Source organism: Erinaceus europaeus, chromosome 7, assembly GCF_950295315.1.
Source record: "Erinaceus europaeus chromosome 7, mEriEur2.1, whole genome shotgun sequence".
NCBI lineage: Eukaryota > Metazoa > Chordata > Mammalia > Eulipotyphla > Erinaceidae > Erinaceus > Erinaceus europaeus.
The window spans coordinates 15,375,661-15,390,961 of NC_080168.1; the positions used below are offsets into that span (position 1 = coordinate 15,375,661).

The following is a 15,301-nucleotide window of genomic DNA, read 5'->3' on the forward strand; positions in this document are numbered from 1 at the left end:
TAAAATTAATAAAATATAAAAAAAAACTTACCTTGCATCACTTTGTCACGTTAGTCCATCACAAACAATTTCACGAATAACTCACTAAAATCTTTCCTCCTCAGAGCCTGCTCCCATCACTGTGGGGACAGTGAAATACTTTTGCTTGTGAATGACCTTTGAGGCTTTCAGCTTCATCCGCCTAAGGAATTGTTACCAAATGAGCAAAGCCTTCCCCTGAATGTGCATGTGGACAAATGAGCAAATGGGTGTCAAATTTATTTTCTATTTTGTTGCCCTTGTTGTAGTTATTGTTGTTGTTGATGTCGACCTCCAGGTGGGGAGCCCAGGGCTCGAACTGGGACCCTTAACTTCCGGTCCTTGAGCTTCACGCCACGTGTGTGGTGTGCTTAGCCTGGGGCGCTACCGCCGGACCCCCTACTTTTTTTTTTTCTAACAAGGCCATTTACATATATCACTTTTCATTCTCTTCATAAATTTTTTTTCTGGTTTAGTACAGGGTAGGAGGCAAGCCCGCACAAGGCACTTTCTCTCCCGCTAGCAAAAGGAATTCATTTGCAATGTAACATGTAAATAAGAACCCTGGGCTCCCTTTTAAGTCAACAGCTGCAATCAGAGTGAAGTTTCCGTTGTGATTCTTCTGTGTCACCAACGTGTGTCAGGAAACTCCCATTCGGGTGACGGGTGAAGAGCGACATTGCCACAACGAGGGGGTTGACCAGACAGGCCTTGTCGCGACTGCTAGAAATCCAGCAACACTAAGTGGGAGGGTGGGAAATGAGGCTGATTGATCAGGCACTTTCGCCTTCTCTGCACCTTGACTCACACCGGCTGCCGTCGTTGCCTAGGGACACCCGGCGACGCGTGTGCTGTGCGTCCCGTCTCCATGGGGACGACAACGTGGCGGCTGCGTGAGTTCCGAGCGTTGGTCTCAAGGACCCTGGGAGCGGCTGGAGTGACTGGGAAGGTATCTGTCTCGGGATAAAGCAGCCAGTGGGGTCTTGCCGTGTCTTCCCGGGAGCCCTCAAGGACTGAGACTTGAAATCAATTAGACTGGGAACCCTGAGGAGAGGGTCCTGCCCCCCCATGTCCCCAGGTCCTGTCCCCCCCCTCTGCTTCATTTGACCTTCATAGCATCTTTGTGACTCAGTCAGACTAGCCTTCATTTTACAGGTGGAGGCTGAGGACCTAGGGTTTGGAGAAATTCGCCCTTCTTGGCTCCAGGACCAGTGCTCACTCCCCTAAGTGCTAAGCCCCACCCCACTGCCTCTCATCTTGCTGGGATGTATCATGTGTTAATTGGAGGGTTATTCCCAAGCCTCTCTTCCAAGTGTTTTTCCTGCATGTTCAGACTCTATATAGACTCTCAGGCAAAGCTCTGAAGCCTGTATCTGGGCTCAACACTAAGGTGTCACCTTGTACCTGTTGGCAGAGCTAGGCAGCAGTTGTCCCTCCGTGGTAGTGATGGTCATGGTGGATCCTCTTCACTCACCTCTATTCTCTTGCCTCACTTCCAGCCTGCGCGCTGGCAGGTTCTCTTAACTTGGACTTTTCCTGTTCCAGGTGCCCAGACGATCATGCAGAGTGCCGTCAGCTCTGCCTCGAGGCCCCAGGACAGCAAGGAATGGGTCATGTACTCCGCCTCATTCCTGAGTGCCAGCACCATGGTCGTGCCCACCATCACTGGCAACAGCACGGCCATGAGCGCCTGCAGCAACAGCAATGGCAGCTCCTGCGTGAGGACACTTCCGGGCTGGGTGGCAATGGGTACCAATGACAGATTGGTGGGGGATGCCAGGGTCTGTGGGGACCAGGCTCTCCTGTCTAAATGACTGTGTGGTCACCAGCCCCAGGACCTCATGTCTAGCTGGTGCGTCAGGGTTCTTAACTCTTTGCTTCTCCTGGGGTCTCCTGATGGGAGGATGTAGGGGCACAGGGGTGTGGTTGTATAGTACACACACACACACACACACACACACACACACACACACACCTCCTTTGGCCTCAAAGTGCTATCCGCTTCTCCAGACTACTGGCTTCTGGCTTATTTCATCCCCCTGGACTGTGCATTTAATTCCTTGTTTCAGATGCCCAGAGTGGGTCACATTGGCCAGGCTGGGCCCTGCATTTGCTCAGATGCCTACACAAAATACACAGGTCCAGATGCCCTTTCCCCCTGGGGCAGAGCAGGGAAGGGAGCACCACAGTGGACAGTTGACACTCTGCAAATATTGAACCTGAGCGTGTGGCACCCAGAGAGGGAAAATTTGTCACTTTTGTCTGTTATTGTCATCCTGGCTTGGAGAGGCAGCCAGCAAATATTTGTTGGAGGGATGAATATCTTCCCGTGTTATGTAACAATATCAGAGTAATCCTTGGTCAGAGATCCATGGCAGTGAGTTGAGCATTCATAACAATGACTGTGCTTGGGAGAGGCACCTGCTTTCTCCTCTGTGCTGCTCCAGATGGAAAGTGTTGACACACTGCTTCTCTAGCTTCATTAAGAGCAGAGATTACAGTGGTCCCCAAATCAGGGCTTGGAATGGGGGTGGCTGAGGGAAAATTGGTTCCTTTCTCTGCTCTACCAGCTGGCTACGGGATGAGAAAGGGAATGGTGGGATATTCCTGTGGTCCTTCTGTAGGGAAGACGGGTGAGGTGAGGAAAATGAGGAAGAGGAGGAGGCAGTACCCAAGAGAAAAGGTGGGCTGGGCAGCAGAGCAGATGCTGCATGTGTGTGCCAGATGAGATGGCTAGACAGGGTGTTTTAGGACCTGGGGGCGGGGAGACATCTCCATTTGGAAAGCTATTCAAGTGACCTTGCAAGAACTGAGACCCAACTCCACAGTCCGCCTGTTCCCCAAGGCTGTCCCCAGCCTTATTTCTGGAAGTAGGTGAGCTCTGTCCACTCTCTTTGAATCCCCCCCCTTCCTTCACACACTAACGCAGTCTTTCTTCCTCCCCACGGAGCAGTCTGCCTGTCCTGAGGTCACCAACAAATGCTTCCCAGTGAAAACTGAGAGAGTGAAGAAGAAGGTCTTCTGGGGCATCAAGGTGCCAGAGCTGCTGAAGTGGAAAGGCTGGCATCTGGGGATGGAGGTCAGCAAGAACCTGGTTCTGAAAAATCTGTCCTTGAGCACCCAAAAGATCAAATACAGGTACCAGTGGGGGCCAGGTGGTAGTGTACCAGGTTGAGTGCACACGTTGTAGTGCACAAGGACCCGGGTTCAAATCTCTGGTCCCACATGCAGGGAGGAAACTTCATGAATGGTGAAGCAGTGCTGCAGGGGTGTCTCTATCTCCCCCATTCATCTGTGTCTCCATCTAAAATAAATAAAAAATATGAAAAAATCAAATACAGCTATCAGCTGGTATGGGGGGGAGTGGTCAGAAACTAAGCCTCCAAGGCAGTCTTTCCTTCCTTCCTTCCTTGCTTCCTTCCTTCCTTCCTCTTTCCCTCCCTTCCTTCTTTATTTTTATTTTTAAGTCTGACTGGTCTTCTTGTTGTTGTTGTTGTTTTGTTTTATTTTGTTTTTGCACTGTCTTCATTTATTGGCTAGGAAGGGGGTGATAGGGAGAGAGACAGAGAGACACCTACAGCACTGCTCACCACTCACAAAACAGTCCCCCTGGAGATGGGGACTGGGTACTCAAACCCTGATCCTTGCACATTATAACGTGTGCTCAACCAGGTGCACCACCACCCAGCTCCTCAGGGCAGGCTTTCTTAAAATTTTATTTTCAGGGGCTGGGTGGTGGCACAGCTGCTGAAGTGCACATGTTACCATGTGCAAGGACTCAGGTTCCAGCCCTGGTCCCCACCTGTGGGATTGGGGGTATAGCTTCACAAGCAGTGGCACAGGCTGCAGGCAGGTATCTCTCTTTCTCTCTGCATATCTCTTGATATCTCTCTGTCTCTCATAGCTTTAAAAAAGCATACAAATAAAAACAAAAATATCAAATAAAAAAATTTCACAGTGTCATACAAAGGACCAAGGAGGTGGCTCAATGGTGGAGCACATACCTCTCAGGGGTGAGGCCCTGGGTTTGATCCCCAACACTGGTAGAAAGAGTCATCTAAAATCAGAATTACATAGACTGGGGAGATAGCATAGTGGTTTATACAAGAGACTTCCATGCCTCAAACTCTGAGCTTCCTGGTTCAATACCCTGCACCATCATAAACCAGAACTGAGCAGTGCTCTGGTTAAAACAAACAAATAAACATACAGACAGACAGACAAATAGAAGAATAAATACAATGTAAAGTTCAAAGAACTGTACAAACTGGAACCCGTGTGAGCAGATGAAATAGTGAGATGACAACAGTGTCTGAATCTCGCCTTCACTCATTATGTGTCCCCCGCACACACACACTGGAACACCTTCTCCACCCATGAAGGTAAAGCATCCTAACTTATATAAAGGTCTCCTTGCTTTCCTCAAGTGGATTTACCACCTATGTTTGCACCTCTAAATGATTCAATTTTAGTTTTTGTCTCCATACAAACTTTACGTAAGTGGAATAATATAGTATGTTTTCATTTTTCTCAGTTATGTTTGCAAGTCTGATCCACATAGTCCAGTATTTTTCATTGTGGTGTAATGTTCCAGTGTGTGCCTTAATTGATTCATTCTTCTGTTGAGGGTTGTGTGAACTGTTTCCTGCTTGGGACTGTTATCAGCATTCATATATACATCTCTGCTTGCATAGCAAGAGTTTCTCCAAGATACAGGCTCAGGGATGTAGGATTGGTGTAACTTAGAACATGTACACATTTGCTTTTTGTGGTTAAAGTGGAGGTGTTTTCCAGTGGACACTGAGCAATTCCCTGAGTACTAACACAGTGGAGTGTCTTTGTATACTACCTCCCATTTCATCTGTGAAATTCTCATTCAAGTCTGTGCCCATTTTTCTATAAGAGTGTCTATTTTTTTTTTTTTTTGCCTCCAGGGTTATTGCTGGGGCTCAGTGCCTGCACTACAAATCCACTGCTCCTGGTAGCTATCTTTCCCCCATTGTTGTCATTATTATTATTATTGTTGTTGCTGTTGTTGTTGAATAAGACAGAGAGAAATCGAGAGAGGAGAGAAAGACAGTGGGGGAGAGAGAGATAAACACCTGAAGACCTGTTTCACTGCCTGTGAAATGACCCCCCTGCTGGTGGGGAGCCATGGGTTCGAACTGGGATCTTTATGCCAGTCCTTGCATTTTGTGCCAACTGGCTGCACTACCGCCTGGCCCCTGTCTTTTTTTTTTAAATAAAGTTCTCTTCACTGATCCTAATTCCTTGTCAGTTACATGATGTGAATATCTTCTCCCACCCTGTGACTCTCTTCACCTTCCCCTCCCTCCCTCTTTCTTTCTCCTTCTTTCCTTCCTCCCTCCCTTCTTTCCTTCTTTCCTTCCTTCCATAGAGGCAGAGAGAGAGAGAGAGAGAAAGAGAGAGTGAAATAGACTACAGCACTGTGAGCTATTTCACTGGACTTATCTTTGCCTTTTTGTTTTTAGTGATTTAATAATGATCAACAAGATTGTTGTATAAGAGGGGTACAATTCCATACAGTTTCCACAAGCAGAGCTCCATATCTCATCCCCTCCATTGGAAGCTTCCCTAGTCTTTATTCTTCTAGGAATATGGACCAAAGATCTTTATGGGGTGCAGAAGGTGGGAGGTCTGACTTATGTAATTGCTTCTCCACTGGACTTGGACATTGACAGATTGATCCATACCACAAGTCTGTTTCTGTCTTTGCCTTTCTGTCTTAGTCTTTTGAAGAAGCTCTTACTTTCAAAGGAATCAAATGCACTGGCCCTTTTTAATCCAATGGTCTGCATCTTTCCTGGATCTTACGCATACCTAGACCAAGAAGGTATTTTCCTGTAGTGCCTTCTGAAGACTTTATCATTTGACTTTTCATCTTAACATTTTTTTCCCCTCTGTGGAATTGACTTTTGTGAATGATTTGAAGTAGAACTCCAGTGACACTTTTTCCTCAGTCAGGTCTTTAATTGTCCCCAAATGATTTATTGAAAAGTTCAAAAAGAAAAGAAAAGTTCACACTTTTTCTCGTGGTCCCTCCCCACCCCCTAGTCACATATACCCAGTGACTACACAGGTGTGGGTCCATTTCTGAACTCTCTGTTTTGTTCCGCCGATCGGCTTATCTCTCCCTGAGTCAACATCCTCCTGATTATTCTCATTGTTAGGATTTTCAGTAAATCTTGCTATCTGTCTGGTAGTACAAGTCCTTCAATTTTTTTCCCACCAGGTTTATCTCTGGGGCTCCATTACCTACACTATGACTCTACCACTCCAGGTGACCATTTCTCTCTTCCTTCCTTCCTTCCTTCCTTCCTTCCTTCCTTCCTTCCTTCCTTCCTTCCTTTCCTAGAGTGAGATATAGAAAGAGATGGGGGAGGGGCAAGGAGAGACAGCTGCAGCACTGTTCCACCACTTGTGAGCTTTACACATACTGACGGGGCCTGGGTGCTGCACTCTGCCATTTGAGCCACCACCCAGCCCTTCCACTTTATTCTTATTCAAAATTATCTAGGCTATTTCTGGCCTTCTGAGCTTTCAGAGAAAACTTCAGGTCAGTTTATCTCATTTATTTTAATTTTTTCCCAGAGCACTGCTCAGCTCTGGCTTATGGTGCTGTGGGGAATTGAACCTTGGATTTTGGAGCCTCAGGCACGAGAGTCATTTTGCATTATTATGCTGTCTTCCCTGCCCTACAAGTAATTTGATCACACATAAACATAAAAAATGGTGTTTGCTTTAGATTTTGAATGGGTTTTAATGAACTTGTGGATAAATTTGGGAATAATTGACATGATTACAGATGGAATATTTTCATCTGCAAATAGGGTGTTTCTCTCTCCACTCAAGTCCTTTCATGTCTCTTATAAGAGTGTGAAATCTCCATAGACACCTTACATTCCTTGAGGGGGAAAGACTTATTTATTTGTGTGTGTGTGGGGGGTAGTGGTCAGAGCACTGCTGTGATATTTGGCGATCAAATCTGGAACCTCTTGGGCCTTAAAGTATACAAGTCCTGTGTTTAAGCACTGACTCGCCTCCCCAGCCATACACATTGTCTGGAGACCTCCAGCCCTGCTCCATTGGTCTTGAAGCTCCTCCCTGCTGGAAGAGACGGGGGCTTGAACCTGGGTCCTTGTGCATAGTAATATGTGTGCTTTACGGGGTGTGGCACCACCTGACTCCTAAGTATTTTGTACTTTTGATGATGCTATATATAACACCTTTAAAGTTATTCATTTCCTACATTCTCCTAGTTTTTTTAGAAAATTTGTTTTTCATGTAGATGTTTAATGCAAGACCCTAGCCATGTCAGTAGACCCCCTCACTAATTCCAACAGTTGGCCCAAGAATTGTGGTGTATAGTTAAGCTGTTTAATGTGGTCTAACAGTTTATTTGGAAATGATTTATTATGTGGAAATGATAATTTTCTTCTTCTCCTTTTAACCAGGGTACTGCTTAGCTCTGGTTTATGTTGGTGCAGGGGATTGAACCTGGGAGTTTGGAACCTCAGGCATGAGAGTCTGTTTGCAGAACCATTATGCTATCTGCCTCTGCCCCTTCCTTCCTTTCCAATATTTTACTTTTCCTTTTCTCCATCCATCCCTCTCTCCCTCCTTCCTTTTCTCCTTCCCTTCCTCCCTTCTTCCCTCCCTCCTTTCCCTTTTCTCGATATACTTTGAATAGGAAAGTGCTGAACAGAAGCAGTCATAACAGCCAGCAGAATAGTTCACTTAGATAGTGTGTTACTTTGCCATGTGCACGACCCATGTTGGAGTCCAGCCCGCCTACACGGAAGAAAACTTCTCTTTCTTTTTTTCTCTTTCTTTTTAAATTTTTTATTTTTTTCAAAGATATTTGTTTATTTATTATTGGATAGAGACAAAGAGAAAAGAGATGGAGAGGAGAGGAAGATAGAGAGAGGGAGAGAGACAGAGAGACAACTACAGCCCTGCTTCACCACTTGTGAAGCTTTCCCCCTGCAGGTGGGGACCGGGGGCTTGAACCCATGTCCTTGTGCACTGTAATGTGTGCGCTTAACCAGGTGCGCCATCTCCTGGCCCCTCTTTCTTTCTTTCTTTCTTTCTTTCTTTCTTTCTTTCTTTCTTTCTTTCTTTTTTTCGTTCCTCCTCTTCCTTCTTTTCTTTATTGGGTATTAATGGTTTACAGTCAACAGTAAAATACAGTAGTTTATACATGTGTAATATTTCTATTTCCCACATAACAATTCAACTCCCACTAGGTCCTCCTCTACCATCACGTTCCAGGACCTGAGCCCCCCCCGCTCCCACCCCAGAGTCTTTTACTTTGGGGCAATACATCAACTCCAGTCCAACTTCTGCTGTGTTTTCTTATTTTTCAACTTCTTTTTAAAAATTATTATTAGTCACTTAATACTGATTCACAAGATTGTGGGATAAGAGGGGTACAATTCCTACCACCACAGCACTAGAGTGCTGTACCCCATCCCTCCATTGGAAGCTTCCCTAGTCTTTATTCCTCTGGGAGTGTGGACCAAAGATTTCTAAGGGGTGCAGAAGGTGGGAGGTCTGGCTTCTGTACTGGCTTCTCCACTGGGTATGGACGTTGACAGATGGATCTGCTGTGGTTTCTTTCTCTTCCTTTCTGCCCTCTGTCTTGCTTTTTCTGACTGAACAAAAAAAAAAAAAAAAAGTAGGTGATAGAAGACATCCTTGTTTTGTTCATGATTTCAAAGTAAAAGATTACAAAATTTCACCATTCACTTGGATGTTTCCTGCATTTTTTTAAAATGATTGGGTTTATCATAGGTCGCTAAGACTTTTTCCTCATAAACACATCTAGAAGTTTACCTAATCATCTTTCTTTCTTTCTTTCTTTCCTTCATTCTCTCTTTCTTTCTTTTTTTTTTTAACTTAACCATTTTTTCTTTGTTGATATGGTCATTTAATTTTCTTTTCTCTCTTAATTTCTTACTATTGTGGATTATGTGGATTTATTATCTGTGTTAAACCAACCAGAGACTCATAGGATAAGCATAACTTGTCACAGTTGAGTAGTCTTTCTCTATATTGCTTGATTCTTTTGGCTAGTGTTTTGTCTATGAGTGAGACTGGCATACAATTTTTTCTCTCACTTCTGTCAATTTTGGGTGGCAGTGTTCTGATGAATTCATAGACTATATTAGGACTGTTTCCTCAGTTTATATTATTGGAAGGCAAGGCTAGAGCTTGGTAGGATTTGTTATGATGTCATCTGGCCAAGCATTTTCTTGCAGGAAGATTTTTTTTTTGTCATCCATTTAATCTCTGTGATGATTTGAGGTAGCGTGGCTATAAAATGTATAGTTAAGGGGGCTGGGTGATGGAACACTTGGTTGAGCACACATATTATCATGTGTAAGGACCTGGCCTGGGTTTAAGCCTCCAGGCCCCACCTGAGGAGGGAAGCTTCACAAGTGGTGAAGCAGAGCTACAGGTGGCTCTCTCTCCCTCTGTGTCAATCCCTTCCACCTCAGTCTCTGTCCAATAGGTAAATTAATTAAATATTTTAAGATGAGGGGCCAAGAGATGGCACACCTTGTTGAGCACACATGCTATAATGCTCAAGGCCCTGAGTTCGAACCCCTGGTCCCCACCTGCAGGGGGAAAACTTTGTGAGTGGTGAAGCAGGGCTGCAGTGTTTCTCTCCTCTCTGTCACCCTTTTCCCTCTAGATTTCTGGCTATCTCTATCAAATAAATAAATAAAGACAATAAAAATTTTAAAATAAATAAATATGTTTAAATGTACAGTTAAATTTTTGAGTTAGATTTGACCAGTCATACTTTGACAAGTGTCTTTATTTCATCTGAACTATAGCATATATATTAGAGGGGATTGTTGACAATATTGTGCTATTAATCTTTTTAAATAAAGGTTTATTTATTTTATTTTTATGAGAGCGACAGATAAAAAAGATATGCGAAAACCAGAACACCACTCAACTCTGGCCTACAGCAGTGCTGGGGGTGGACTCTGGGGTCTTGGGCATGAAAGTCCCATGCTCCTAACACTGAACTATCTCCCTGACTCTTAAGTATTCCAAGTCTCCACTATTTATAGCTGCACCAGCCTGGAGTGCTAGAGCTCAGCCAAGCTCCCTGTGTGGAATGCCACCCCTGACACCTCTGTTGTCTGCCTTGTTTTCCAGCTGAGTGCTCAGAGCCTTGGTGACCTCATGTCTGCCTTCCCTAGCCCTGCCCTCACCAGTCACCTTGTGGGAGCTGCCACCCAAGACCCAGGTGCTGCCACCTGGCTCTGTGTCATTTTTCTTGGTGACCTGCCATCCTGCAGAGCACAGTAGGAGAGAGGGACAAGCCCTCTTGTGGATGGCTCCCTGCTTCCTTTCATCTGCCTCCCCAAAACTCCCTTAGCTTTCTAGGGTCTTCCCTAGTCTTTCTTCCCTTCTAGTCTGAGTTCCCATCCTGAATTGCTTCACCTCCCCCTTCACCTGCAGACCCCCCAAGACCAAGTTCTTCTTCACAGTCATCCCTCAACCCATCTTCCTAAGCCCAGGCATAACCTTCACGCTCCCCATCATCTTCCGGCCACTGGAAAAGGTGAGGCACTCCCACCCCCCAGCCTCAGAAAGTGGGAGGGGAGACCTGGGAAACCCAGTGACCTCAGAACAGGAAAAGCAGGGCAGAGCGGGGAACCCCCCCACACACACACACACCAACACACACACACACACACACACACCACCACTACCACCACCACCACCACCACCACCACCACACACTCGCTGCAGCCCAGACTGCAGCCTGGCGAGCTCTGGAGAAGCTCCCACCTGGCGACTATGAAATAGGAGGTCCTCAGTTGGGGGTGGGGGAAAGCTGTACTATTTTCACTGCCAACAGAAAGCCCCAGATTCCTTGGCCTCTTCCTCCTCTCAAAACACCCATTCCTACAATCCTTTGTTCCCCCACAAGGGGCTCTGATGGCTGGGACTGGAGCTCTGAGTGGAACTGGAAGACACAGCCCTCCTCAGGGGTCATCCTTGTTGGGGGCTGGGAAAGGTGTGGCCCTGATTTCCACCTGGGCACCACTCATGGACACCTAGCCCCACCTCCCCCCCCCCACAGAAGGAATATGCTGACCAGCTGTGGTTTGAGAAGGAGGAGGGGGCATTCTGTGTGGACCTGAGGGCCACCCTGCCCTGTCACACACTGAGCTGCCCTCAGTCCCTGCAGCTGCCTGCATGCGCGGTGGGAGACCTGACAGAAGCCTGGTTCTGCCTGGACAACGTGGGGTGCGGGGAGTGTTGGGAGGGGCTGGAGACCCACGGATGCCTGGTGGGGAGGGGGAAGGGGGAAAGAAGGAGGAAGGAGAGCTGTTTTTTTTTTGGGGGGGTGGCCACCTTTCTAAAGCAGGGCCAGTGGTCAGAATGAACTCAGGGGCTCTGACCAGCACCTCCCCCAACCCCAGGGAACTGCCCACCTTCTTCACCTGGGAGACCTCCAGCCCCTTCCAGATGCTGCCCTCTACAGGGCTGCTGGAGCCCAGCCAGTCCTGCCGGGTCAAGGTCACCTTCCAGCCTACAGAGGCCGGCATCCTGGAGGTCCAGGCCACGTGCTGGTATGGAGAGGACAGCAAGCAGAGAAGCAGCCTGGAGCTGCGGGCTGTGGGTGAGCCTGCCTCTGCCGCCACCCTCTGGGGGTGGGGGACACACCACCTGCCTCACCGGCCTAACCCTCACGGACCCTCAGCGACACTTGCCCACCTGGAGGCCCCAGCCCAGAGGCACAGGGGGTGGGTGCCCCCTAAAGTCCTCCTTCTCTCTGCCTCAGCCAAGTGTGCTCAGCTGCTGGTGAGGATGAAGAAGAAACGCCCTGAGGACCAGGACGCGGAGGGTGCCCCCAAACTGCTGCACTTCGGCCGGGTCCCCGTGGGCCACACCACAGTGCGGCAAATCCAGCTGTACAACCCCACGTCGGTGAGGGCTGGGGGGCTTAGGGTGGGGCCATCCTCCGGGCCCACCGGGCCCCCCTCCTTTCCCCCTACACGACCCCATGTCTCCTCTAAGCAGGGTCTGTGGAAGCGAGCAATCAGGGTCCCTGGCCCTCTCCTCTTGGTTGGGTACCCCCGGGCCTCCCCAGAGTCAGTCACCTAGAATTGACCCCCCACCATTTTTGGCCCCTGTGACACCCCCTGCTCCTCCCGGCCCCCACCGGGCCCCACAGGTGAGCACCTCCTTCAGGATCGAAATGGCCCCCGACGTGCTGGCAGGAGACCGGACCTTCTGGTGCCCCACAGAGCAGGGCACCGTGTGCGCAGGGGAGACCAAAGCCCTGTCCGTCTTCTTCCGCCCAGAATCACTAGACGCCCGCACCATGGACTACCTGACCGTCATGCCGTGTGGCCCTGCCTCGCAGACCCTGCTCAAACTCGTTGGTTTCTCCACAGGTGCAGGCAGTTCCCCCCGTCCCGCTCTGCGCCCCCCTTTAGCCAGCCTTCACCTGCTGTCCAGAGCCCGCGGCCTCCTAGCTCTTCAGCCTGGGAGTCTTCTGCCCCCTGGTGGTCTCTTCGGGGAACCACGTCACGGCTTGTTCTCAGCCCCTGTGGCCTGGAGCTCAGCCTTTGCAGCACCGCCCTTCCTGAGAGCCTTCCTGAGAGCCCCCCCCCCCCAAGAGGCAGACCCCAGGAAACCCACCCTCTCCTACGCTTACAGCCCCCCATCTCCCGTGCCAGGTCCCGCTGTGACCCTCCAGCGCTCCTGTGTCAACTTTGGCTGTGTCAACCTGGGCAAGCGCTCGGAGCAGCCACTGTGGATAGAGAACCAGTCAGACAGTGTGGCCGCCTTCCAGTTTGCCCTGGACTGGCAGGAGAGCGTGTTCAGCATCAGCCCAGCCTCAGGGATGCTGGGGGCCAGGACGCGTCTCACCCTGTACTGTGCCTTCCGGCCTTGTCACCCGATCATCTACTTCCTGCGGGTGGCCTGTCTGCTCCACCACCAGGTGGGCCCAGGGAGGGTTGTGTGGGGGAGGTGGCTCAGTGAAGAGACAGTACTCAGGGATCACTATCCTGTATTCTGGGGGTGGGGGTGGGGTTGGGGACACTGCCCAGATGCACTCCTCCAGGGGCCCAGCCTGGCTTTTGGAGCTGACCTCTGCCAGGCCAGCTGATGCTGACAGACTGGGAAGGGGTGGGGTGGGGAGCCTGACTCTCATATGCAGGGAGGACCCCCTCCAGCCCCAACCGCTGTCAGGGTACACATGCAAACTGAGCCCTGGTGCCCTGGAAGAGGTGGCAAGTGGACTGACCCCTAGGAGCCAGTGTTCCTGGACCTGATGGGGACCTGCCACTCGGACAGCACCAGGCCTGCCCTCCTGCGGCCTCAGCACCTGACCTGGTACCGCACGCACCTGGCCCGGGGGCTGAGTCTCCATCCCCCTGACGTCCTGGCCATCATGCTGAAGGAGAAGAAGCTGGAGCAAGACAAGGATGGGGCCCTCATGATTGCTGCCGAGGTATCAAGGAATCCTCCAGATCATGCCACCTCCCCTAGAGAGGCAGCCAGGGCTTTCATTTGGGGATCCCCCCCCCCCATAGAGCACTGCTTAGCTCTGGCTTATGATGGCGGTGGGACTTGAACCTGGGACTTTGGAGTCTCAGGCATGAGAGTTCGATTACATAACATTAGGCTATCTCTGCCGCTTGTGCCAAGGCCTTCATTTGGGACCTGGAGTGGGAGGAGGGGAGCAGCAGGTGCAGAGCTTTCCCAAGAAGCATGGGGGTGATGAAGGCCCCCAGCACCTGTCTCCCCACACAGGACGCAGAGGACACACCAGCCCTGCAGTACCCTCTCATCCCCCCCATGGCCGAGTACTTCTTCGACGGCACAGCTGACCTGACCATCTTCCCCCCGCCTGTCAGTGTTGAGCCTGGGGAGGTGGATTTTGGTGACTGCTCAGGGTCCGAGTGCCCCAACCCAGTCCCCCTCTGCCTGACGAATCACACCAAGGGCAAGATCACCGTGGTCTGGACATGCAGGGATGGCTGTCCCTTCTGGGTGACCCCCCAGACCTGTGATGTGCCCCCACTCAAGTCTACCGCTCTACGCCTGCACTTCCAGCCACCCCACCGCAATGGCCTCTTCTCCTCCCAGCTTGAGGCCTTCGCCCTCTACAAGGTGCATGAGAGTGGGGAGATGGGCGGGCGGCTGCCTGGGCACTGGCTGGCAGTGGGTGAGGCTGGAGGGGTGGTCAAAGGTGCCTGAGGACTCGAGCTCTCACACCAGGCTCTGCTTGCTCTCCTCCCATCTTCTTGGCTGGGCAGCGAACACCCTGGTTTGTCTTCTCCAGGACCAAGGCCAGCCTTGGTCACTCACATGTGACCTCATATGGGTGGAGGGAGGATCAAACCTTGTAGGAAAATCAGGTGGCAGGAAGTGGCTCCCTATGGCTCCTGACTGGAGGGGCCCCCAGGTTGGTCTTCAGATCCTTGAAGTCAGGAGTGATCCTTTCATTATTTTATTTTATTTTATTTTATTTTATTTTATTTTATTTTATTTTATTTTATTTTCCATCAGGGTTATTACTGGGGCTCTGTGCCTGCATAATGAATCCATTTTTTTCCTTCAGAAAGTATGTTTACTATTTACTTATTTATTTTGGAGACAGACAGAAAGAGAAAGAAACTGAGAGGGGAGGGGAGATATAGAGGGAGAAAGTGAGAGAGAGAGAGAGAGAGAGCCCTACAAACCTGCTCACCACTCAGGAAGCTTCTTTTCCCCTGCAGGGAAGGACCAGATGTTTACACCTGGATCCTTGCACACTGTAGCATGTGTGCTCTACCAGGGGTGCCATGACCTGGTCCCATTTTTTCTTCTTTTTTGATATATAGAGAGAAATGGAGGGGGGAGAGAGAGAGAGAGACAGAGACATACCTGCAGCACTGTTTCACTGCTCATGACGCTTCCTCCCTGCAGATGGATACCAGGGGCTTGAACACTGGTCCTATTACCTGACCCCAGAAATGGTCCCTTTAAAGGAGCCAAGGCAGCAGGAGCCAGGGACTGGGGACAGAGTCAGAGGCGTGATTAGGTGTGGGAGTATGTGTCTACTGAGGGTGGGGTTCTAGCGTAACTGCTCTGGGCCAGGGAACTCTGAACATGTCTGTCCCCAGCCTAGCAGCTTAGCTCCAGTCTGGATGGCAGCAGGGAGTACTCCATGGATGATGGAGCAGTGTCAGGGTGTCTGTCCTCTATGTGTGTTTTTCCCTCTTCTCTCAGTTAAAAT

At 49.6% G+C, this 15,301-nt stretch overlaps 2 protein-coding genes across 2 annotated transcripts in view; both read left to right on the forward strand.

Moving 5' to 3' along the window:
* Positions 1-865: 865 nt before the first annotated feature.
* Positions 866-14,295, forward strand: LOC132539386 (cilia- and flagella-associated protein 65-like). Its single transcript, XM_060193870.1, has 11 exons — positions 866-967; positions 1,564-1,736; positions 2,972-3,156; positions 10,519-10,621; positions 11,147-11,313; positions 11,490-11,689; positions 11,852-11,997; positions 12,245-12,467; positions 12,753-13,018; positions 13,331-13,531; positions 13,834-14,295. The coding sequence occupies exons 2-11, from the start codon at positions 1,578-1,580 to the stop codon at positions 14,278-14,280; spliced, it is 2,097 nt and encodes a 698-aa protein (XP_060049853.1). The 5' UTR covers positions 866-967; positions 1,564-1,577; the 3' UTR covers positions 14,281-14,295.
* A 937-nt stretch (positions 14,296-15,232) lies between these two features.
* LOC103111353 (cilia- and flagella-associated protein 65) overlaps positions 15,233-15,301 on the forward strand; it is a 25,219-nt gene continuing 25,150 nt past the window's right edge. The window contains exon 1 of the mRNA XM_060193396.1: positions 15,233-15,249. Coding sequence (XP_060049379.1) covers positions 15,233-15,249 — 17 coding nt within the window. The remainder of the gene's footprint in view (positions 15,250-15,301) is intronic.